At 41.5% G+C, this 26,765-nt stretch overlaps 1 protein-coding gene across 1 annotated transcript in view; it reads right to left on the bottom strand.

Moving 5' to 3' along the window:
• Positions 1-458: 458 nt before the first annotated feature.
• Positions 459-26,765, bottom strand: part of adss2.L (adenylosuccinate synthase 2 L homeolog) — a 45,901-nt gene continuing 19,594 nt past the window's right edge. The window contains 8 exon segments of the mRNA NM_001086619.1: positions 459-1,130; positions 11,196-11,345; positions 12,629-12,726; positions 12,811-12,935; positions 13,228-13,382; positions 14,640-14,766; positions 16,104-16,185; positions 17,426-17,533. Coding sequence (NP_001080088.1) covers positions 1,078-1,130; positions 11,196-11,345; positions 12,629-12,726; positions 12,811-12,935; positions 13,228-13,382; positions 14,640-14,766; positions 16,104-16,185; positions 17,426-17,533 — 898 coding nt within the window. The 3' untranslated portion in view covers positions 459-1,077.

Below are 26,765 nucleotides of genomic sequence, written 5' to 3'. Positions count from 1 at the left end.
AGTTTGTGATATTTTTAAGGATTGAGCCACAAGATGGCGCTATACAAGGTAATATAAAAATGTGTAACCATGTGTGAAACATTAACTTGATAAAGGGCCATGCGGCTTGAAACGTTGTTGCGTTTGTTCAGATGATAAAGCCATGAAGTTCCAATAAAGGCTTTTTTAAACAAATTCTCAAGACTGGTGCTGTCTACTGTGATTTTGGGAAAGAATCACTTGTACTAGAACACTGCTCAACCTCTAGGCAGAAACAGTCCCGGAATTTAAAATACCGCTACATTTCTAGGGTATAAGCTTTCTTTTATAAGAAGATACAACTAAAGAAGAGAGAAACATGTATAGACACAGTATCAAGAGTATCATCCACATGAATCCAAAGGAAAAGTAGTCTTTTTAGCTAGTTAAACCTAGAACATCCATTTCTCATTTTTTTGTAGAAAATAGACATCAGAAAAGTTCTTTAATTATTTATTTTAAATTTAAACAATGTTATGGAGTCATGCTTTTCTTGGGTTGGAACCTTAAACTCCTATTGAATAAATTACAAACATACACTGTATACTCATTTGTTCTGCACAGTGAAAGTATAGCAGTGCAATACATTTGAAACAAAATCATTCACACTAATTAGGATTGCTTTAAAATATGGTTTCCTCCCCATACATAAAACAAATAAAGAAATCAATAGAAAGATGTAAAAATGTATGAAACAGCTCTGATTAAGTCTCACAATTTAAACAAGTTAGTATGAGATGCAAATATGTAGGTGCTAGAATTTAAATTTCATACAGACAAAATAGCCAGTTGATGGTCCCTCCCAAAATATAAGTAAGAAGTCACTCAGTCTTTAATCTATTGTCAGTTTAATAACCAGATCACAAATGCCCCAATGCAATAGAATATAAACAGCAGGGCAATTATGGCTGCTAAATAAATTAGGGCATTACAAAAGATGAATTTGGAAGTGATGTTTTGTTGCCCATGCATATGTTCTCTATATGCACAAATTGGAAGCTTCATCTGTAGAATGATGTCATTTTGAGGAGGCAGCCTGTGCAGTCAGTGTGCATCTTCTTAGAACAGCTGAATCATCGACTCTCTGGATTTTCCAACACCAATCCACTTAACTGGGAGAAAAAAATTATTTATTTTTACAACAAATTTTATAACAAAATATATTCAAGCTATATAATCAAGGACGTGTGTCCTATTTTTTTTTTTTTTTATATATATATATATATATATATATATATATATATATATATATATATGCCCACTTAGACCTCTGTTTCCACTAACCACTCCTACCAAAGCATGAACCAATCAGCTAGAAAGCAGAAACAAATTTGGCCACATATGGGCCAGCTGACTACATTGGAAGCTCATTGGTATGTGAATTGAGCCTGAAGAGATATTCATCTGGTTGGGAAATTCCACTGGACAATGACAACACTTCTCTTACAACAGCATGTACCTGTATCTTGATGGCATAACTTATGTGGGCCTGATTTTGCCCAAAACCTGACTGGTCAAAACAGGTGATTGGTGATCTTAGCATCTATGTCCAGCTAAATATAACATACACGCCTTAGGGTGGTTAATTAGACAAAGCTCCCTTCCCTTTTTTAACCTTGCATCAAGTCAAGCATTTACCTACTCTTGGTATTAATGGAACATCAACTTAACCTATCCATCATCTTTCCCCAGTTTTATTCAGATTCATTTCAATATTTAATAAATCTGCTCCTAAATACTATTCCTGTGTGGATAAATAGTTTTTAGTGAGATTAGCTAATACTGTATTAAAGGCAAAAGTGAATTACAATGTACCTTTATGTTACAGATTGTTATGTCATAATATTGCATTGGCATTATGGCGGTTAACAATAGGAAAATTTGGACTCTGGCTTACAAAGAGACCCTAGATTGCATATCCCACCAAGTGCCTGTGGAAAGGCGACACCCTTATCTGGCCTATAGGACTATTTGGAGCCAGACCATTTGGGCAAGGAAGCTGGTTGCTTTGACCTGGTGATCAAAGAACAGCTGTTGTGGGGGGGAGCAGTTATTAGAGAGGATATGGATACCTTCCTATAAGCCACATATTTTCTAATATAGGATTCACCCCGTCAAAAACTTCATATTGGTTATGAGACTATCTGCTTCCTAATGATACCAAACAGGACCAGCCTATTCCCACCAGTCAGGAAGGATGGTTCCTGGGGGACTGGAACATGAGACAGCCCACATTTTTGGTATCATTCTGATCACCCATATACAGTATGGATCACAGCATGCCCATATTCAAACTATAGTATTGGGTACTGACAAGTAACAATATTATATTGCAGAATCTGGGCTGAAAAAGGAACCTCCTACAGAGGGTCGTTAATGACACATACCTGGGCGCATCTCTCTCTCTCTCTCTCTATATTTTTTTTTATAATATTTATTGTGGAAAACTAACGTTTCGGCTGCATTCCAGCCTTTGTCAAAGTCATAAATAGAAATATAGACTGCCTCTATATACATAGTAAAAACAGAGCGAAATTACAACTCCTCGTCGTGTAATGACGTTACCCGCTCCTATTGGTTCTTCCAGCATCCTTAATTTACATTTATTCATTATTCCGTGATGCTCTACTAAATTTCTTTAATATCACTCATCTACCTCCTAATATAATACCATATCCCCTCCGATTGTTGTCAGCAACCCAGTGCATCAGCGCGATCCCTAGTGCTGGTTCGTCATGTAAAGCTTTGTGTAACTATAACTCATCGTTCTATAATCCCACCTTCTCTCTTTACAGAGTTCTAAGCCGCGACCACAGTGCGGGAGCGACACCGCAACAATGCCACACCCAGTGGATCCTTCACGCAGCGGCCACAAAGTATCGAAGCGTGACAGTTTCTACAAATACCAACGCACCCGCATCACCCCACAATCGGGGCTCGCCGCAACCATAGTGGCGATAACCGACCGCTTACGATATCTATATATATCTATCTATATATAGCTATATAAATATTGAAGTGAATGGGTGCACACCAGGAACGTTTAAACAGATTTTTTAAAAGTTAAACATATTTTATTAGAATGATTAAAAACAGACATTTCGGTCTCCTTCTCAGTACATATACACACAGTCATATGAAAAAGTTTGGGAACGCCTCTCAGCATGCATAATAATTTACTCCACTTTCAACAAAAAAAGAGAACAGTGGTATGTCTTTCATTTCCCAGTAACATCTGAGTATTGGGGTGTTCTGAACAAAGATTTTTAGTGAAGCAGTATTCAATTGTATAAAATTAAATCAAATGTGGGTACCCTTGTAATTTTGCCAATTTGAATGCATGTAATTGCACAATACTGATTACTGGCAACACCAAATTGGTTGGATTAGCTCATTAAGCCTTCAACTTCATAGGCAGGTGTGTACACTCATGAGAAATTTTCAGTAAATCCAATAAACTATGTCACTGCTGAAATACTACTGTTTTCCGTAAGGCATGTTATATATTAAAAGGAAGTTGCTACTTTGAAAGCTCAGCCAATGATAAACAAAGTTCTAAAGAGAGGTTTCCAAACTTTTTAATACACACATACACATTAAATGAGAGAGTGACGGATACATTGCTATTAAAGAGAAGTGTACACCAAAAAACTTCTTTAAAAATATGATTCATTTACAGTTACCTATATGTCATGCTGACTGTTTTCTCCTTTAAGCTTTTTTTCACTTAATAAATCTAGTTCTGCATCCGACTGTGGCAGCCAGAATGTGAAGCTTGATGATGTCACAAAGGGGGCGGGGCTTCTCATTCAGTTTCCCTTGCAGCTTCTACTCTCTGGAACTTCCTGATTGTCTCCATGGTTTCGTCTGCAGCCTGAGTTTCCTTTCTCTACCTCGCTCCCCTCTAGTGTGTTGCCTGCCTGCTGCAAACTGCTCTCCCTCACGCTGCCCCCTCTTTGTAACTTGATAGGAGACAGACTGTCCGTTGCTGCCTGCTCCCACCTTTCTCCTTACAGAGAACTGGATTTATTAAGTGAAAAAGTGAAAAAAAGCTTTAAGGAGAAAACAGTCAGAATGACATATAGGTAACTTCAAATGAAGAATCTTTTTTTTTTTTTTTTTTAAAGAAGTTTTTTTGGTGTCAGCTTCCCTTTAAGTGAGGTATTATCCGTTATAGAAAACGAGAATTTTATTAGGCCTCTATCCACCTAGAAGGTAAAGATAAATGGTGACAGCAAGTAAATTTGCTGGGGGTTGGCATGTTTTAGGGCATCTGATGTCTAACCTGTGTGTAAGGTGATTGAGGGAGACTGAGTTGGTGACCCCTTGTAGCCAAACCCAGAGTCACATGTGGCTGAGGCTTAAAGGGGTGGTTCACCTTTAAAGTAACTTTTAGTATGTTATAGAATGGCTAATTCTAAGCAATGTTCCAATTGGTTTTCATTTTTTATAGGTTTTCATTTTTTATAGTTTTATAGTTATTTGCCTTTTTCTTCTGACTTTTTGCAGCTTTCAAATGGGCGTCGCTGATTCCCTTCTAAAAAAACAAATGCTCCGTAAGGCTACAAATGTATTGTTATTGCTACTTTTTATTACTCATCTTTCTTTTCAGGCCTCTCCGATTCATATTCCAGTCTCTTATTTAAATCAATGCATGGTTGCTAGGGTAATTTGGACCCTAGTCACCAGATTGCTTAGTTTGCAAATTGAAGAGCTGCTGAATAAAAAGCTAAATAAATCAAAAACCACAAATAATAAAAACCAATGGCAAATTGTCTCAGAATATCACTCTCTACATCATACTAAAAGTTATCACAAAGGTGAACAACCCCTTTAAGATCACTCTTCTATTTCAGCTGATGTTAATATATCTAAACAAGAGGCATATGAGTGAATACTTGTATGTATGTATGTATGTATGTATGTATGTATGTATGTATGTATGTATGTATGTATGTATGTATGTATGTATGTATGTATGTATGTATGTATGTATGTATGTATATATATATATATATATATATATATAGATTTGTTTAAAGGATCCGCACACCAAAATTCTTTCATCAAAACTCAGTGCTTTATTCGGTACATAGATCCGACGTTTCGGCCCACATTAGGGCCTTTTTCAAGGATAGTGCATGTACAACAAAATGGTGCTTTTATACCACTCCCCCATTTGAATCTGGCGCCAAAAATGACGTCATTAAACCCCAAAAGAATGTTTTCCCATCACCATAGTCCTTTAACTTGTATATTCCACGTATATACTTTTTCACCACTAGGTGGCATGGGTGCTCTGTGTGTATAGTCCATGACGTGTCAAGTTAGTGCTGTTATCTGCAAAAGTGTATACAAATGATATACATAGTATCAATTTAACGACATTGAAAAAGAAATAATGTGGCTCAGTCTTTTGTTAAAAAATGTTACAATAAATAGGCCTTGAATCAACGTTTTCTACTTTGTAATTTTATGTGTCGTTTCTTGATTTGCCAGACCACTTGCGTGGAAGTCAGATGTTATTACAGAAAGCAATTCAGCACCAATTGGCCATTTAACCCCCGTGGAGCCACACAGTCTAGCTCATATATCCAGTAAGCCTCTCTTCTCAATAGGGCCTTATTATAGTCACCCCCTCTCGGTCTCATAGGTACATGGTCTATTGGCATGCATCTAAAGGAAGAGGGGCTGTGCCTAGCTTCTGCCCAATGTTTAGCAACTAGCTGTTGCGATATGTCTTGTTTCTTTTCCTTTTTGTCTTTCTCACTCGTGGCTGTGTCTAATGCTGCTCTGATGCTTGATCTATGCATCCCAATGCGTTCTTTCAGTTGTCTAATTGTCTTGCCACAATAGATTAGACCACAGGGGCATTTGATGATGTACACCACCATTGTCGTGGTGCACGTCATCCTTTGCTTTATTTTATATCTCTTCCCTGTTTGGGGATGATGAAAGTCATTTCCTGTTATCAGGCTGCTGCACATAACGCAGCCGCTGCATTTGTAGACACCTGGTTTCTGCGTGAGAAAGTGATGTTGTTGTGGTTTTATATATTTCTCTAAGGGGTCTGAAGGGCTTAAGCTTTCCCTTAGGTTTCTCGCCCTCCACGACAATGGTGGTGTACATCATCAAATGCCCCTGTGGTCTAATCTATTGTGGCAAGACAATTAGACAACTGAAAGAACGCATTGGGATGCATAGATCAAGCATCAGAGCAGCATTAGACACAGCCACGAGTGAGAAAGACAAAAAGGAAAAGAAACAAGACATATCGCAACAGCTAGTTGCTAAACATTGGGCAGAAGCTAGGCACAGCCCCTCTTCCTTTAGATGCATGCCAATAGACCATGTACCTATGAGACCGAGAGGGGGTGACTATAATAAGGCCCTATTGAGAAGAGAGGCTTACTGGATATATGAGCTAGACTGTGTGGCTCCACGGGGGTTAAATGGCCAATTGGTGCTGAATTGCTTTCTGTAATAACATCTGACTTCCACGCAAGTGGTCTGGCAAATCAAGAAACGACACATAAAATTACAAAGTAGAAAACGTTGATTCAAGGCCTATTTATTGTAACATTTTTTAACAAAAGACTGAGCCACATTATTTCTTTTTCAATGTCGTTAAATTGATACTATGTATATCATTTGTATACACTTTTGCAGATAACAGCACTAACTTGACAAGTCATGGACTATACACACAGAGCACCCATGCCACCTAGTGGTGAAAAAGTATATACATGGAATATACAAGTTAAAGGACTATGGTGATGGGAAAACATTCTTTTGGGGTTTAATGACGTCATTTTTGGCGCCAGATTCAAATGGGGGAGTGGTATAAAAGCACCATTTTGTTGTACATGCACTATCCTTGAAAAAGGCCCTAATGTGGGCCGAAACGTCGGATCTATGTACCGAATAAAGCACTGAGTTTTGATGAAAGAATTTTGGTGTGCGGATCCTTATAAACAAATCTATATATGAATTTTTGGACCCTGCACCCACAGGAATTATACTAAGTCCGGTCTACAGAGTGCGGTCGTTTTACACAGACTGTATGGATGGGGAAAATCTTCTCCTGAATTTTACGTCCTGCACCCCGGCATTTTGCGAAAGGAGAGAGAAGTACTCCTCAGAGAATGGACAGCAACACCCAGAGTCCTAGATCCACCCAACGTGAAAGCTTCACTACAGAGGACATTGAACGAATCTTGTTTCCAGAATCATACACAGACATTTGGAAAACTAGGAGCAAAGGAAGCCTACCATGAATTGCTTCGACTAAAGAAAAAAGAAATTGAGCTGCATCTACACGGAGTTTCCCTATCAGAATACTACCGTGAAAGTAAAGTGCCCAGAGGTTTTAGGATTAACAACGTACCCACCTTGGGGAAAGCTAATCCAGAATTCTGCAAAAGGTGGTGCCAGGTGCTGGAACGCTGTTCCTTAGAGCTGATCCTGTTGGTAGTCGAGGAGGTGGGTCGCGAGCTAAAAGAAGTAAAGAGTGATCTGTCCAGCTTTGAGGCGACGAATCGAGTGATCCTCCTGGCCGATAAGCAAGCAGACTGGCTTGGCCGCATCCAGGAACAGACCGAGCACTATCGCGCTGAACTGCTAGCGTTCAAAAACGCGAAGCGCCTGAAGGTCCTGCAGGATTACCGTGAAGGCGCGGTTTACCGGTGGCAGCAGGGAGGAGCATACAAGCCCAGAAGACGTAGGCAGGAGTGGAGATCGCGGAGATCCCCAGGCCGACGCACAGACAGCGCACAATCGAAGAGTGAAGGAGAGACAAGCGCACCAGGAGCAACATGCCCATCTGGTTCTCCTTCTTTTTTAGAGGAAGGCGCACGGCCCAAAGACCCTGGAAGGCCACCCGCAGGGGTAAAGGACATCACACCAGCGGCAACACGATCACGGATGAAGCAGACCAGGGAGAAAAAGAAAGTCTGATCTTCAACTTATCATCACACCAGCTATCAGAAGCCGAAAGAACGCTGCTGGAGAAAGGACTGGGTTTCGTACCTGTGGTGAGTGCTAATCCTTTTATGCACACTATTGACAATTTCAAGCTGGCGAGACAAATAAGACTGAAGGAAAAATTTGGACGTAATTTGGGGAATGTTTATGTGGGCAGTTCTGCAATTGATATATGTGTCACTCCTAACAGTATAAGTGCAACCCCAAATGATTTAAACCCTACCCCAGGTGAACAAAGATTCAAAACAAAAAGCACCTATGACCCATTTAGCACCAACCCCTCGATTAAAACATTTAATCGGATGCTTGACATAGATATGGCTAAGTGGTATAAGACTAAACACTGCTGGTATGGGAATTTGTCAGGAGCAGAGAGGGAGGCCTTGAAAACGCTCAGAGAAAATAGAAATATATTAATTAGAAGTGCAGATAAGGGTGGTGGAGTAGTAATACTTGATTATAGTTATTACAAAAACGAGCTCCTGACCCAATTAAGTGACACTTTGAGCTATGGAAAATTGACTGGCGACCCCACTGCCAAATTTCAGGAAGAATTGAAAAACATTTTGAGTAATGCTGTAACCAATTATTGGATTACTGAACCAATGATGAATTATTTCTTGCCCAAATTCCCTACCAGACCTGTTATATATACCCTACCCAAAATCCACAAAAATAGCTCTAAGCCACCAGGACGCCCAATCATATCCTCCAACGGATCTCTCAATGAAAATATCGCCGAATATGTGGATTTTCTACTGCAACCCTGTGTACAAAACATCGGGAGTTACTTAAAAGACTCCAATGATTTTTTAAGGGTGGTAGAAAGTATTGATTGCACATTGGAGAATCTGACCTTAGTCACGATGGATGTACAAAGCCTCTACACCTGCATCCCACACAGAGCAGGTGTAGAGGCTGTACGCGATTTGATCACAGGCAACGAGCTATATGTTGGGCCCCCCATTGAATTTACTGTATCCCTCCTCGAATTCATTTTACATAATAATTACTTCAAATTTGAAAATAATTATTATATACAGCACACTGGGACAGCCATGGGGTCAAAGGTCGCGCCTGTATATGCCAATGCATTTATGCACGTCTATGAAAGCACTCATATACTGAGCCATCCCATGTTTAAAAAATTTGGGGCATTCTACAGACGCTTTATAGACGATATCTTTTTTGTGTGGCTAGGACCGACGGAAGAGTTGACCAATTTTGTAAAATGTCTCAATGAACTTGATAGTCCTGTGCGTTTTACCTTAAAACATGACAGTAATGAAATTGAATTTTTGGATGTGAAGATATACAAAATGGGGGACAAGTTACAAACCTGTTTGTATGTAAAACCCACCGACAGAAACACCATTGTCCACTACCATAGCAACCATCCACGACATCTACTAAACTCACTGCCTAAGTCCCAAATGCTGAGAGTGGTGAGGATTAACAGCGATGCTAGCAAACGAGCCCAAGACTTAGAAACCATGGGAGATAAGTTCTTAGAGAGAGGCTACCCCCCCAAATTGATTGCGGATATTAAGCAATGGGCATTAAACCTAGATCGCAAAATTGTTCTTAGCAATAATAGCAAAATAGAAAAAATGGACAGTGGTGTGTCTAAGGAGGTTTACTATGTGAGCCAGTATGGGGTACAGTCCAATTACATGAACCAATGCCTGAATAAATATTGGCCGATAGTAACAAGTGATGAGGGCCTGAACAAAAAATTACCCAACAAACCGAGATTGAGCTACAGGAGGGCGAGAAACCTAAGGGAAAGCTTAAGCCCTTCAGACCCCTTAGAGAAATATATAAAACCACAACAACATCACTTTCTCACGCAGAAACCAGGTGTCTACAAATGCAGCGGCTGCGTTATGTGCAGCAGCCTGATAACAGGAAATGACTTTCATCATCCCCAAACAGGGAAGAGATATAAAATAAAGCAAAGGATGACGTGCACCACGACAATGGTGGTGTACATCATCAAATGCCCCTGTAGTCTAATCTATTGTGGCAAGACAATTAGACAACTGAAAGAACGCATTGGGATGCATAGATCAAGCATCAGAGCAGCATTAGACACAGCCACGAGTGAGAAAGACAAAGAGGAAAAGAAACAAGACATATCGCAACAGCTAGTTGCTAAACATTGGGCAGAAGCTAGGCACAGCCCCTCTTCCTTTAGATGCATGCCAATAGACCATGTACCTATGAGACCGAGAGGGGGTGACTATAATAAGGCCCTATTGAGAAGAGAGGCTTACTGGATATATGAGCTAGACTGTGTGGCTCCACGGGGGTTAAATGGCCAATTGGTGCTGAATTGCTTTCTGTAATAACATCTGACTTCCACGCAAGTGGTCTGGCAAATCAAGAAACGACACATAAAATTACAAAGTAGAAAACGTTGATTCAAGGCCTATTTATTGTAACATTTTTTAACAAAAGACTGAGCCACATTATTTCTTTTTCAATGTCGTTAAATTGATACTATGTATATCATTTGTATACACTTTTGCAGATAACAGCACTAACTTGACACGTCATGGACTATACACACAGAGCACCCATGCCACCTAGTGGTGAAAAAGTATATACGTGGAATATACAAGTTAAAGGACTATGGTGATGGGAAAACATTCTTTTGGGGTTTAATGACGTCATTTTTGGCGCCAGATTCAAATGGGGGAGTGGTATAAAAGCACCATTTTGTTGTACATGCACTATCCTTGAAAAAGGCCCTAATGTGGGCCGAAACGTCGGATCTATGTACCGAATAAAGCACTGAGTTTTGATGAAAGAATTTTGGTGTGCGGATCCTTATAAACAAATCTATATATGAATTTTTGGACCCTGCACCCACAGGAATTATACTAAGTCCGGTCTACAGAGTGCGGTCGTTTTACACAGACTATATATATATATATATATACACATACATACATACATACATACATACATACATACATACATACACACACAGGTAGTGTAGCTGGCTGTGGGGGTCTTAGAAAGAAAAACCTACTGTGAAGTAATATTAGAAGGTCAGCAATGCAAATACTCAGTGGTGAAGCTACAACTAAAGAAAAGCTCAGAGGTAGGAAATCATGTACATGGCAGGTATATGCCTGTGCCCAAACAAAGGCAATTTTGCCACTACATGCTCCTCCCATAATACTTACTAGGAATGCCGAGTTCTTCTTTTATGAATTGAACATATTTCTTGGCATTTTCAGGCAGCTCCTCAAATGTTCGGACATTAGATGTGTCCTTATTCCAACCAGGGAGTGTCTCATATTCAACTTCTACTTTATTAAGTACTTCTTGATTTGCTAAAAATGGTTAAAAAAAGTGCACATTTCAAAAAGGGAAGTATATTTTCCCTTAAATGATAAAGACGGTCTAGAATGGTAGGTATACATTTTCCAATTACACTAGATTTGGCAAAGTTATAAAATTATGCTTTGAGAAAATATCAATGTGAAGGGCACAGTAACAAACTATATGTATGGTATTAATTTAGGCAAATTATTAACGGAAAAGGAATTCAGAATAACAATAGATACAATTTGTTGCACTACTCATAAGCAGGCAAACATAAAATTATCCACAGACTAAAGGAAACTACTATAACACCAGCAAGCTATTTCCCACAATCCTTTATGCTAAAAGTGTAAAGCAACCCCCTCGTCACCTTACTCCATTTTGAAATGATGAATTCTGGGATGTGAAGTCCCACTGCTTTCAATAGTGGGTGGTGCACAGATTCTCTGGAAAGCAGAGGGATCTCTAAGTTCCAGAATGCACAACATCACAATGGAACAAGATAAGGGTTGCAATACAGTGAGCATCTTTAGGAGTATGGAAGTGAAAAACACAAATACAACAAAACTCTGATAGACTAGCATGGTTTCCTATCAATCTGTGAAACCAGGTATGATGGTGTAAAAATAAAATATTTAAATTTATTTCTATTAAGTTCAGATAGTGCTTATTATGTACTTTTCCGACAAAAGTCCAGCAGAATGACCTCATGTCAAAAAGGTGATAAAATTCCCTTTAAATAACAGAATTTTGGACTCCCACCAAAAACACAGGACAGATGGGTTAGAAAAGAAATTAATTTGGGAAAAAAGTGTGTCCCTGGCATTAAGTTGACATATTCATGCAGAATAGCACAGCGGAGCTCAAGGGTGGCACCATCTTCTATATCTTCAGATTCCTTGCATAAGTGAGCCCGACACAGAGCTTTTTCTCGCTGGAAAATATCCAAAGAGCGCAGAAGGAAAATAAAAGGATGCGAAGATACTGTGGCACTCATGAGCTCAACAGCGCTACCCTGCATGAATATACCAGGGACACTTTTTTAGTTCCCCTTTAAGGAAAGTTGGGTTTTGGCAGTCCTTATCCCAATAGGTGGTAATAAGAGAGGCATGTTTCAAAATGGGTAGGAAGTTTTGTATCAAAAAGGCATATGATCATCATATAACTATGATCGAATATGATCATTAGCAATTGATTAGGCAAGCTAAAAGGTCCAACAGTCTATAGTGTTTTACCACACTACAGGACAACCGTATATTTCTATAGAGAAAAAACGATTATCTGCCCTTACCTGGAAAATGAGGTATATTCTTGCCATCTATTTTGTATGATACACCAACTTTGATTTCAGAAAAGACGTCCAAGATATCAAGTTTGGTAAGAGCAAGCCTAAAATTTTAAAACAGAAAAATGTAAGCATAACTAATATTTAGCAAGTGTTTCCTCATTTCCTACCATTTCATAAATACTTACGCAGTGAATCCATTTATCATGTGAGCATATCGGAGCAAAACTAAATCCAACCATCCGCATCTCCTCTTTCTGCCAGTGGTAACTCCATATTCATGGCCTCGTGTTTGCAGCATTTCTCCAATGTCCTACAAAGACAGAATATGAAAAGAATGCCTTTGCATACTTGTTTTCAGTTTTAGTAGCAAAATATGTTTAAAACAAAATGACAAAAGCTCTCCTCAAAATGAAAATGTATTGGTGGAGTGAAGCTAGAACATGTTTTCCCTTATTGCACTCTATTGTTAATAGTGTGCAGATTTATAATATTTAGTAATGTTTATGGGCAATACATTAAGAATAAACAATACTATCCAAAAAAATGCATTTTAAAAAGGTACTGGGGCAGATGCTATGGGGTATTATACGGTCAAGACTTACATTGTTTTGTTCTGTTGGAAAGGCACCGATTCCCACCCTCGTAGTGTATGCCTTCACAACACCATATACATCACCAATGCTTTGCGGTGGAATGCCCAAGCCTGTACATACTCCCCCAACAGTACAGTTTGAAGAAGTCACAAAAGGATATGTTCCTACAAAATAGGGGGAAACAATATGAACACAAAAAGTAATTTTGTGTTTTAAGTGTAAATACCATTTTTTGTTAATTCAGTAGAGTAAGATGCTGGCTACAGTGGAATAATAAAATGTCAATGTTAGGTAAGTGGTTAAATTGATTTATTTCCTTAATGTGTTTAATAGAAGAATATCTCCTTTAATTAGTTTCATCAAATCCTCCATTGCTCTGGGAGACAGGAAGTGCTAAAGGGAAACTGGCTTCATACTCCATTTAGTGTCATTGAGCTCATGTTGAAAAGTATAGTCACCTTAAGTCCAGTGTTTATCACTGGACAAGTGTAAGAGCATCCAAACCGTAGCACATACTGTACCAGAATTACAGTTATTTGTTCTTGTGAGTTAACATCTGCAAATATGTTGTGTTTTTTACACTGATCTTGATTCCATCAGTTTGATACTTTTCACTTATAACTGTTTATATGTTTATAAGCAAAGAAAAACGGGTTTCTTCAATAGGGTGAGTGCATACTGATGATACTTTACTGGCCCCCAGGCATATATTTATTTGTAAAGGAGTGCTCCTCTTTTGGGACACTATATTTCCTTATTAAATGAAATATAAACAATGAGGTGGAAGGGCAAAGTGCAGAGGTTTGCATCAAAGAATAGTTTTGGTGGCTTAAATTGCATTGTGCACACCATTAACCTGTCCTACAAATGTGCTGCCCATAAAATTCAGAAGCAGGAAAATGTAGGAAGCATTAAACATTAGTTCAGGCAATGGCAATGTTCCAGCCATTTGTTACTGAAGGGATACATAGGAAAGAAAGTTAAGGAGAGATGGGGGAAGTGGTGTAAGCAAGTAGGATCAAAATAGCCACTCCATAGCTTCTGTTTGTAATTAAATCTGGCTTAGGGCTGCTTGTTTGCTACAGCTGCAACTGTATAACATTGCTTTGCAGTATACACAATACACAAACTTGTGATTTCTTCAGAATAGCCAATGTCAATTGCATCTGTCTGTTAAAAAATCTGACTTAGAGCTGCCTATATTGCTACACCCGATAAAAGGAAGATTGACTCTGCACTATGAGCCAATCAATAGGCCCCCTATAGAATTGGAAAACTGAATCCAGCAGCAATAGTTATTTGATTTGGATACAAAATTCAGACTTTTTTTCTGACAAATATCTTTATTTAGAATTGACGTATGAGATTTTTTTTTTTTTTTTTAAATTTTAAGGAGGAAATGAGCCAAAGCACACACTTACCAAAATCAATATCCAAAAGAGCAGCGTTAGCACCTTCTACTAGAATTTTCTTAGGTGGACCATGAAGTGCTTCATATATATAATAAACACCATCTTTAACCATCGGTTTTACCCTGTCAGCATAATCCTGGATAAAAAAAGGAATAAATCCATAAAATACTTTTGACATATACCGTACTAAAATATACTTTAACATTTTCACATCCAGGCGCTCTGCCATAGTTAAAGGGATACTGTCATGGGAAAAAAAAATTTTTTTCAAAATGAATCAGTTAATAGTGCTGCTCCAGCAGAATTCTGCACTGAAATCCATTTCTCAAAAGAGCAAACAGATTTTATATTCAATTTTGAAATCTGACATGGGGCTAGACATATTGTCAATTTCCCAGCTGCCCCAAGTCATGTGACTTGTGCTCTGATAAACTTCAATCACTCTTTACTGCTGTACTGCAAGTTGGAGTGATATCACCCCCCTCCCTTTTCCCCCCCAGCAGCCAAACAAAAGAACAATGGGAAGGTAACCAGATAGCAGCTCCCTAACACAAGATAATAGCTGCCTGGTACAACACTCAATAGTAAAAACCCATGTCTCACTGAGACACATTCAGTTACATTGAGAAGGAATAACAGCAGCCTGCCAGAAAGCATTTCTCTCCTAAAGTGCAGGCACAAGTCACATGACCAGGGGCAGCTGGGAAATTGACAAAAAGTCTAGCCCCATGTCAGATTTCAAAATTGAATACAAAAAATTCTGTTTGCTCTTTTGAGAAATGGATTTCAGTGCTGAATTCTACTGAAGCAGCACTATTAACTGATTAATTTTGAAAAAACATTTTTTCCCATGACAGTATCCCTTTAATAACCTAGTAATGCAGGGTTATGACATTTTTATACCGTTGAAAGAGGGGAATCTACCCATCACAAAATACAATGCCTCCGCTGCTCCCCAATACAAGGATAACCAAAACTTAATTCCAGGACTGTAGCAATCATATTCATGTTTTGACTTTATACTCTACAGCATGTGGAAGAGAAGATGCTATTAACTACAAGGCTTACATTTTTACTGTTATACCATAAGGCTGGTAAAGCAAGCCTATTGATTATGTACTTAGTTTCTAGCATAATAATTTGCCAGGCTTTTTTTCCATTACTGTATATCACCACTGTGAACACACTCTTACAGAGTCCAAGTTTTTCTCACAGCAAACAGCCAAGTGTATAGAAAATAAAAGAGCATACTGACATAACTACAAGCAGGTCCGGACTGAGAATCAAAATAGGCCCTGGCATTTCAGGTACATAGAGGCCCACTCAGCCCACACAGAGGCCCAAAACAGCCCCCACCAGCCCACTAAATAGTGACTTTCTATGGCACCTTATAGCAGCCCCTCTGGCATTTGCCAGAACCCACAGATTCCCAGTCCGGGCCTGACTACAAGTGAAGAAAGGAAGCCCGATTACCTGAAGTTTCTTCAATTCCCCATCAATGTCTATTTCTAAGGATGGGTACATGGACTTGTACTGCTTAGCTAACAATTTAAACCTGCAAAAATATTGCAAGACAAGGAAGAAAGTTATGCGAGAACATGAACAGTTAACCATATACAGTAGCTTTAAACAAATTTACAGCAGTATACCTAAAATTTAAGCAAAATGGTTAAAAGGGACCTCTGTCACCCAGACATAATAAGCTGTATAATAAAAATACTTTTTTTTTATTGAAAGCATCCATACCTGTTATATGCACATCTCAGCTATCGATTACATATTGTTCTTCCCATTTGTCACTGCCCACCTCACAATCCTATAATTGTACAGCCTGTGCATAGGTATTAGGTCCCCCATTTTGGCACATATACAAGATTTTAGGATGGTGCAAAGCTTGCCTTAATAACAATGTTTACACGGCTTGCTGTGATTGTGAATTGCAAAACTGAAATAAACAAAATGTACAATTTATATAGTGTACTTACACTATATAAATTGTACATTTTGTTTACTTTTTTGCTTTAGTTTATTTGTTTATTTTGCTTGTCTAACACAATCGAAAACCATGTGCAATTATTTGTTATGGTGACAGGTCCCCTTTAAGTGTATAGCATGTATAGCATATAGTGAAACTACAAAATAACCAGAGGAATGTTTTATAAAGGCAAAACCTTGACAAATCATGAAATTGTAAGCGTTAATTTCTATCTTCAAAGAAAACCATGTGGCTGATCGTTGCTAATATGAAAAATAGCTTTATTTTAGACTACAACTACTTGGGCTCAATTAAATTTTGTTTCAATTTAAATGTGAAATAAAATGATGATCATTAGTATTGCCCTAGCATAATGTATTTAAGTTACTTAGCACTACCAGTTAAACCTTTGTTGGAAGACAGCAAATTCTAGGAGTGAGAGAGATATATATATATATATATATATATATATATATATATATATATATATATATATATATATATATATATATAATAATTTAATAGGTCACTTATAATATTATCTGTTTGTTAAGTATTTGTTCTGAAGGTACTGTTTCCCTTACAACTATGACTATAGTCATTACATTATTTTACCAGCACAGCCAGTAAAAACGATGCTTGCTGTTATCAGTAGGGAAGGAAGATAAAAATATAGTAGATATAGGGTTGCAACATTTTGTTGAAAACGTACCAGCCATCCTATGTATGAAAAAAAACTGAAAAAATTAAATCAGTTTAACCAAAAGGTAAAGAAAGGCTTTTGTGCACAGTGAATTAAAATATAATTTTAAATACAAACCTCTGAGAGAATTCATTAAAGTCAGAAACAAGATCACACATTCTGAGTCCACTCCTAGCAGCTTTTGAAGAGTACACTGGACCAATACCCTTCTTTGTTGTGCCCAAACTTTGAAGGAAAAAGAAAAAGGGAATTATCCTTTAATACTGCCCTAGGGCGCACTACATTCATTAACACTTTAAAAATTAATTCTAATCTCCTTTATGACCGAGGACCTCCCATATTGGCCCAAACTCCCTCTCACTCTATGGGGTTGCATCAATATTTTCAAAATGATACACTTAACCAAGTTCCTATATCCTATATCCTTCATATTTCTTCCACAATACTTCCCAAAGGTATTTTTAAGCAAACAAATAAAAATGTATTGCCCTGCGTATGGAACAAAAAAAAAAAATCCATACAACGCTGTACTACCTAGCATCATAACTACAGTATATTATTTGCACTGCCTCTTCTTCTCAGACAAATACAATCCAAACTGGCTTTGTAATCCATAGCTGGTCTACAAAACTTTCCATATCATCATATTAATTATATTGGCCCTCTGCACCCCCACTTCTTCTTAAGCTGGCCATAGACGTGTAGATTTACCTTCATAGTGGACGAATGATCGTGCCATCTCCAGACAGGAAGGAATGTTTAAAGAATGGAAATGGAAAGGAAATTTAAGGTGGAAATGCTTTTATTATGATTAAGGATGATCTGTTGGAGGTAGTCAGCACAGAGAGACCAGAAAACAATCCTGAGGATTGGGATAAAATAAACAGACAGGCTAAAGCAGTAAATTATTAGCCTACTGGTGGAAGATGATCAATTGATTCACATCAGGAAAGAATCTACACCAAAAGGTATGTGGAATGCACTGCAGGCACTCAATGAGCGATCAAACTTAAAACAGTAAACTGTACCTGCTGCGTAAGCTATATACAGCACAAGACTACAGAAAACAGGAACAGAAATTGCAGCCTTCCTGAATCATATAGCCCTCTGATAAATGCCATTGAAGTCAGACCAGAGTCAGAAATAACTCTAGAATATGTCAAAAGCAAGCTAATTGATAAATATAATCACAAAAAGCAAGCTAATTGATAAATATAATCACAGAAAGGAAAACAGAGCTGTGAAAGACTATAGCACCAGAAACAGCTCTTAAAAGCTAGAAAAATTGCAAAAGGAGATGCACAGAGCAGAGTGTGTTTTTGCTGTAAAAAGCCAGGCCATTTAAGGAAAGACTGCATTATATGGAAAAATTAACAAAAACATGCACTGGCAAAGGCAGCAAAAGAAATTGCAAAGGATGTTGCACATAAAACTCCAGATAGTATAGATACACAGTGGAGTGGATGTTTTAAGCTTACTCAAGACAACTGCTCATCAAACTGGTGTATTAACTCAAGAGCAACGAGTCACACGACAAGTACGGTAATAAGCATTTCTTTGATCAAACAGACTGTGATACAAACGAGAAAGTGTTCCTTGCAAATGGGGACAGCATCACTGAGAAAGGAATTTGTCAAGGCTATGTGAACTGTGTCACAAACACAGGACAAAAACATAATATACTTGTGAAGGATGTACTGTATGTTCCAGAATTAGAGGGGAGCCTCGTATCAGTGAAATGTTTAACAAATGCAGGGTGCTCTGTTCATTTTAAAGGCAAAGTATGCACAATTCAACAGCAGACAGACACCTGTAGGAGCTCAAATGTGGAGAAAAATTGGATTTTTGTACTTACCGTTAAATCCATTTCTCTTGTACTACATTGGGGGACACAGGCACCATGGGGATAAGGATCCTGTTGCTGGAGGATGGACACTAAACAGTTAACGAAGCTCCTCCTCCGGCACTGGGCTTTATCCCCTGCCTACTTCCTGCAACCTTCAGTTTTCTGGCCGAAGAAGGAAGGACCACCCGGAGAAGTCAACTTGCAAACAGAGGAGAAACCTCGCCCCCTTAAACTTGAACAATAACTACAAAATGAATACAGGGAGGGAAGGCCTGTGTCCCCCAATGTAGTACAAGAGAAATGGATTTAACGGTAAGTACAAAAATCCAATTTTCTCTTGACTAGATTGGGGGACACAGGCACCATGGGGACGTCCCAAAGCTACCCATGAGGGCGGGACTTATCATCCCCAGGGCTCAGGAAACAACAGCCTGAAGTACCCTTCTCCCAAAGCCTGCTTCTGCTGAAGCGAAGGAATGTATCTTATAGAATTTGGAGAAGGTGTGAATGGAGGACCACACTGCTGCCCTGCAAACCTGTTCAGCGGAAGCTTGGTGGCGAACCGCCCAAGAAGTGCTGAGGGATCTGGTGGAGTGAGCCCGGATTCCGGCAGGCGGAGTTCTACTCTTAGCTGCGTAGGCTCTGATGATGGCTGTTCTGATCCATCTCGAGATAGTAGCCTTAGAAGGGCGGAGGCCTTTTCGAGGACCCTCTGGAATGACAAACAGACTATCCACTCTCCTGATACTCTTAGTCGCGGAGATGTAAACCCTCAAGGTGCGCACCAAATCAAGGGTGTGAAGCTTCTTCTCAATTGCCGACTTAGGATGTGGACAAAAGGACGGCACTACCATATCCTGATTAATATGAAAGTCCGACACCACCTTGGGAAGGAACTCTGGAGTTGGTCGTAGCACCACCTTATCTTCATGGAATACAGTGAAGGGAGGCTTGCATGATAAGGCTGCCAGTTCCGACACCCGTCTGGCCGAGGTGATTGCTAGCAGGAACACCGTCTTTATGGTTAAGGTAGATAGAGGGACCTCCCGGAGAGGTTCAAATGGAGGATCTTGCAGAGCAGATAGCACCAAATTGAGATCCCACGGAGAGACAGGATGCCGATATGGAGGGGCCTGTCGAAGGGCGCCTTGAAGGAAGGTCTTAATGTTAGGTCGCAATGCCAACTGATGTTGGAACAAGATGGATAGGGCCGAAACCTGAACCTTCAGAGAACTAAGAGCCAGGCCCTTATTCAAGCCTTCTTGTAGAAACCGCAATATGTTTCCCTCATGCAGGACCTGTGGGTTCTCAGAGTTGTTCTCGCACCAAGCAATGAAGGTTTTCCACACCCTGTGATAGATGCGAGCAGACACCGGCTTTCTGGCCTTCATTAATGTAGGGATGGCCTCCTTGGGAACCCCAGAGTTTGAGAGGATGAGGGCTTCAAGAGCCACGCCGTTAAATCCAGCCGTGGAGAATTCTGGTGGAACAGCGGTCCTTGTGACAACAGGTCTTCTCTGACTGGGAGTCGGAAGGGAGCCTCTGCTGCTAGCAACATGAGCTCTGCGAACCAGGGTCTTCGGGGCCAGAAGGGAGCTACCAGGATCGCTTCTACTGCTTGTTCCCTTATCCGTCTGATGACCCTCGGAAGTAGGGCCAGGGGAGGAAACACGTACACCCTTCGAAATGGCCAAGGAGCCACGAGCGCGTCTACAGCTATTGCGAACGGGTCCTTGCTTCTTGCCATATATACTGGCAGTTTGTTGTTGTAGCGAGAGGCCATCAGGTCCACCTCTGGCGGACCCCATCGTGCCACGATCTCCTGAAACACATCGGGATGAAGGCTCCACTCTCCTTGGTCCACGGTCTCTCGACTGAGGAAGTCTGCTGCCCAGTTGTCCACTCCTGGGATGTGTACCGCCGATATGGCTGGTACGTTGTTTTCTGCCCACAGAAGAATCTCTCGAGCCTCTGCTAGGGCAGCCTGGCTTCTTGTGCCTCCCTGATGATTGATGTAGGCTACTGCCGTCATGTTGTCTGATTGTACACGAATCGGCCGACCCTTCAGGCGGTTTGTCCAATGGGATAGGGAATGCCGTATGGCCCTGAGTTCTAAGATGTTGATGGGAAGGGAGCTTTCCTCTGTGCTCCACCTGCCCTGAACAGTGAAGCTGTCTAGGACCCCTCCCCAGCCCTGGAGACTGGCATCTGTCGTGACTACAGTCCACGAGTGGTTGGGGAAGAGCTTCCCGGACTGTAGTGTCAGAGGTCGAAGCCACCATGACATGGAATCTCGAACTGGTCCTGTCACCAGTATTCTGCGGTCCAGGTTCCCGTGAACTCTCTTCTGGTGCTGTAGTATTAATCTCTGCAGCGATCTTGTGTGGAGTTGAGCATAAGGCACTGCTGGAAAAGAGGCTACCATCGTTCCCAGGGCTCTCATGGCAATCCGTAACGGTATGGACGTGTTTCTCTGAATGGCTAATAGCCGAGTGCGGAAGGAAGCTATCTTGTCTGGGGGAAGGAAGGCCCTTCCCCTGGATGTATCCAAGATTAGACCAAGGTATTCCGTCCTTTGTGAGGGTGTGAAGACTGACTTCTGATGGTTGATGAGCCAACCCAGCTTGGATAGAGTTGTCATCACCCTGTGAAGGTGGATAGAGGTTTGGGACAGAGACGGGGTCTTGATGAGAAGATCGTCTAAGTATGGAATGACCCCCACCCCCTGGAGTCACAGTTCTGTCAGGGCTGCCGCCATCACCTTTGTGAAGACTCGTGGAGCGGAGGAGAGTCCGAAGGGGAGAGCCACAAATTGCCAATGTTCTCCTGCGGCAAAGAAACGCAGGAATCTGTAATGGTTGGGGTGAATTGGTATGTGTAGGTAGGCGTCCTTGATGTCGAGAACCGCCATGAACTCCCCTTTGTCTAAGGACAGAAGAACTGATTGCACCGACTCCATCTTGAAATGTTGTTTGCGGACGTATCTGTTCACCCTCTTGAGGTCCAGAACCGGACGATAAGAACCGTCTTTTTTGGGTACAATGAAAAGGTTGGAATAGAAGCCTCGACATCTGTCGCGGGGAGGAACGTGTTGTATGACCCCCGAGGTTGCAAGGTCGTGAACGACAGACCGATATGCAGAGCGCTTGGGTTCCCTTGGTGGCAGGCGGGACACGAAGAACCGTGGTGGGGGAATCTGACAAAAGTCTATGAGGTAACCCTGGGCTACAATCTTCCGCACCCAGGGATCCTGTATCTGCTGTTCCCACACCTCCCGAAAGTGTCTTAGGCGGCCGCCTAAGAGAATGCCCTCGGGGGTGGGCACCCCCTCATGCGGAGGAAGACTTGTCTTGAGAGGGCTTGTTGGCATGTCGAGTTGCAGACCAGCTGGAGCTTGGCTTGGACTGAAACCTGGAACGACCCGCCGACTGATGTTTATCTGTCTGTGACCTCTGTCTCTGCCCCTGTCCCTGACGAAAGGGCCGGAGAAATGGCCTCCTCTTGAAAGTGGGACGCTTGGGTCGGTTCTGTGGAAGAAGGGTGCTCTTACCCCCAGTAGCCTGGGATATTATTTTATCAAGCTCTGCCCCGAAAAGCTGTTTTCCACCGAAGGGCAGACTGACTAGCGATCTCTTTGACGTTATATCTGCTGACCATGTCTTCAGCCATAGAAAACGCCTAGCTGCAATGGACTGAGCTGAGGCTCTAGCAATTAGTTTAGCGGCATCTAGTGCTGCCTCACAGATGTAGGCATTTGCGTCAGCGATCTGGGAAAGTATCTGATCAGTAGATGGGTCCTCCGAGCCAATGAGCTGTGCTACCTGCTCGACCCAGACTTCCATTGCTCGTGACACCCATGCGGTTGCGAAGATGGGTTGTAGGGCCGCACCTGCTGCTGAGAAGATGGCTTTGCAGAAACCTTCTAGACGTCTATCAATGGGGTCCTTAAAGGATGCTGCATCCGCCACAGGTATGGTTGTGGTCTTGGACAGCCGGGACACAGGAGGGTCTACAGTAGGAGGGGAGGACCAGAGGTCAATACACTCCTGTGGAAAAGGGTAAGACTGAGTGAAACGCCGGGAGAGTTGAACCTTACGATCTGGCGTCTTCCATTGTGCTTTGATAATGTCTTCTAGCTGTTCATAGGCTGGAAAGACTGTGGACGACTTCTTCTGTCTTTTGAAGATATTTTTGCTTGGTTCAGCATTAGTCACAGAGTCCTCAATATTTAAAGTCTGAAGAACAGACTGGATAAGGTTTTCTACCTCCTTATGGGAACGAGGGGAATCCTGTTCCTGATCAGATTCGTCCCCTGAAAGAATCTGGCCCTCTTCTCCTGAAAATTCTTCCTGCTCCACAGGGGAGTCCGGTGGGGAAGGAAGCTGTCGCTTGGAGGTGGCAGCCTGGGCCTGCGCTCCTATCTTGGGTGGTTGCCCAGATAGGTGTTCTAGTACCTTGTCTAAGGTCTCCGGTATCCTGGCGAGGTTCTGAAGTCCTGCCAGCGATAAGGTTAGCGCTCGCACCAGCTCAGAATCCGAGCTACCCTGGCTAGCCGAAGCTGCCGCTGAGCCGGATGGTAGGGTGGCATTAGGTTGGGTAATGGTAGGGCTAGAACCCTCTTGGCAAGATACACACAACGATTCAGCAGAAGCGCCTGAAAATTTGGCCTTACACCCAGTGCATGCAAAAAAGGAAACAGCCTGCTTGTGCCTAAGAGTGGATCTAGTGTCCACTTTGTCAGCCATGTTTAATGAGTAGTCCCTGACTAATATGACCCTAGAAGTAGGCAGGGAATAAAGGGACCTTTTCTAGCAGCAGTGACGATATCTGCAGAAAAAAGAGAGAAAAAGAGATAAGCTTCTCACTAACTGAGAGTTAAGGAAGCATTGTAAGTAAAACTTACAGTTTGAAGCAGCCGCAGTCTCTCACACAGAGACAGTATGAACGCTCCGGATCGAGTGGCGCGTGTAACAGGCGCGCAAGATGGCCGCCGATGACGTCGGAGGAAACCGGAAGAGGCTGCCGCATGTGTAGCCCACAAGAAAAATGGCGGACGCGCGCCTCCTCCTAAGGACGCGCAAGGCGCGCAAGATGGCCGCCGATGAACCGCATGAAGGACACGGCCCTCAGTAACGTGGCGGCCGTACCGGAAGAGCCGGATGGCGGCCGCGTTGTATGGCGGCCTCGCCGCATGGCGGCCGCACCGCATGGCGGCCGCGCCACATGGCGGCCGCGTCAGAGCGCGCATCCTAAGGACTGGGCCGAGCTCTACTCTACTCTAGGAAGGCCCGCCGTACAAGGTGAAAAAAGCCCTTAGGGATTACATAAGGGGGAAAAAGGGGAAGAGCAAGGCTACTTACCCCTCCACGCCAGCCGAATAGTGCCCAATGCTGGTGCCTTGACCCTGAAAACGACCACTGGGGCGGCCTCCGTAGAGCGGGATCCAGTAGTCACAGGGTAATGAGGGGAGCCTCAGCCTGCAGACCTCCGTGGAGCGGGAAGGCTCTAAGGGGCACAAAATAATAAAATCAACCTCTAAAAACAGGGTGATGTCGGCTGGGGGGGTTCTGGAAAAGGTAACTCTGACCCCCATAGCTGGCATGGTACATGAATGCCTCTATACCACTGCTCCCTGCCAAAGTATCCGTCCTCCTTCTGAGGACACTAAAGAAAAACTGAAGGTTGCAGGAAGTAGGCAGGGGATAAAGCCCAGTGCCGGAGGAGGAGCTTCGTTAACTGTTTAGTGTCCATCCTCCAGCAACAGGATCCTTATCCCCATGGTGCCTGTGTCCCCCAATCTAGTCAAGAGAAACTAGGCTAAAATTCATACATGGCAAATACATCTGGGACACAGACATCCATGAACTGTTAAACAAAAATATAACTTCTGATATGGATATCTCACCATGCAATACAATCATGAAATACATCTGCTGTATCAAAGCAAAGGCAACAAGGTTACCACTACCTAAAACAAGTCAGAGCAGGGCAAGTCAACCCTTAAGAGTTGTGGACCAATGAGAACACATACCCCAGCTGGAAACAAGTATTTTGTGACTTTCATACATGATTACTCCAGATATACAAAAGTATATCTAATGAAGCGCAAAAGTAAAGCACTGGATAAACTCAAGGAGTATATAGCAGAATCCACAAACAAATTCCAGCACAATCCTGTGACACTAAGATCTGATAATGGAGGGGAGTACACAAGCATTGAAGTTAAAGCATATCTAAAAAGGAACAAGGCATTCAACATCAAACAAGTGCTACATACACTCCAGAACAGAACAGTGTAGCAGAAAGAAAGAATCGCACACTTGTAGAGATAACACGATGTATGCTAAATGAAGCCAAACACCCAAACTATTATGGGGAGAAGCAATAACCACAGAAACATACATACAAAACCGTCTACCAACAAAATCTATAGCAGCTACCCCTTACGAGCAGTGGAATGGTAAGAAACCTAGTGTAAATCACTTGAGAACATTTGGTTGCAAGGCATATGTGCACATTCCAAGTGAAAAATTTGCTTCAAGTTGGGCATTACAAGGCTAGATTAGTGGCCAAAGGGTACTCACAAAAATTTGGTCAGGACTATGATGAAACTTTTGCTCCAGTAGTGAAACAAACAACTGTGATTAACACTTATGTATGGCAGCCAGCAAAGGTATGCAAGCAAGACACCTAGATGTGAAAACTGTATTTCTTTATGGTGAAATTGATGAAAACCTATACATGGAACAACCACCTGGTTTTGTGAATACAGAAACCATATATTTGGTATGCAAGCTTCAGAAGGGCCTATATGGACTTAAAGGGGAACTCCGGGTTTACAAAAAAATCTTCAGTACGCCGGCCTTAATATGTAAAATAATATTAAGCATCCCAAAATTCCCACCTCTTAATCTTTAAATATGATTTTAGCTGTTTTCTGATCCATAAAGCAAGCTGCATTCATCTGTTTACTTTCAAAAGTCCTCCAGAGTAGGAGTGTTCAATGTGCTTGTGACATCATCATGAGTTATTCAAATGGTATGGCTAAAAACTACATCCCCCATAATTCCTCTCTTTTGTCATTTCCTGGGCAAAGACTTAGAGTGCAGTACTCCTGGTCTTGTTTTGGCACACAGCTCTTTATTAGGCATTGGGAAGTGAGAACAAGTGATTGTGTGACAAACACCAGCAGATACATTGCTCTCTACTCACTACTCCCAGCCACAATATTTGATATGATTATGATGATTTGATAGCTTTCCGATCTTATAATAGGTGAGCGTAAGAGGAGAATAATGTAGCAAGCAGCAAACAGTGAGATTGCAACAGGTAAAAGGCAGGCGCTGCTGTGAAATACACACGATCGTCTCCAGCCAGGACTCGGTAATAAGGGCTGGGTGACTGGTGTTTTTTTGTTCATTATCTTCACAGGCCACCTTGGTTAACACAGTGTTTACAGGACTTTACATGGGTATGTGGTTGTTCTATTGAAATCCAAGAAGCACTCCTGAAGATTGCCAATGCCAAGCGCCGACTATAACTTGCCTGGACTGAGCATGACCATGTCTTGGTGAAATCAAGATAAATCATGGGACTTTTTCTAAATGTACA

Source organism: Xenopus laevis, chromosome 5L, assembly GCF_017654675.1.
Source record: "Xenopus laevis strain J_2021 chromosome 5L, Xenopus_laevis_v10.1, whole genome shotgun sequence".
In the NCBI taxonomy this organism is placed as follows: Eukaryota; Metazoa; Chordata; class Amphibia; order Anura; family Pipidae; genus Xenopus; species Xenopus laevis.
Note: the sequence above shows the minus strand (reverse complement) of the source record. Positions and strands in the feature narration are given on the sequence as shown.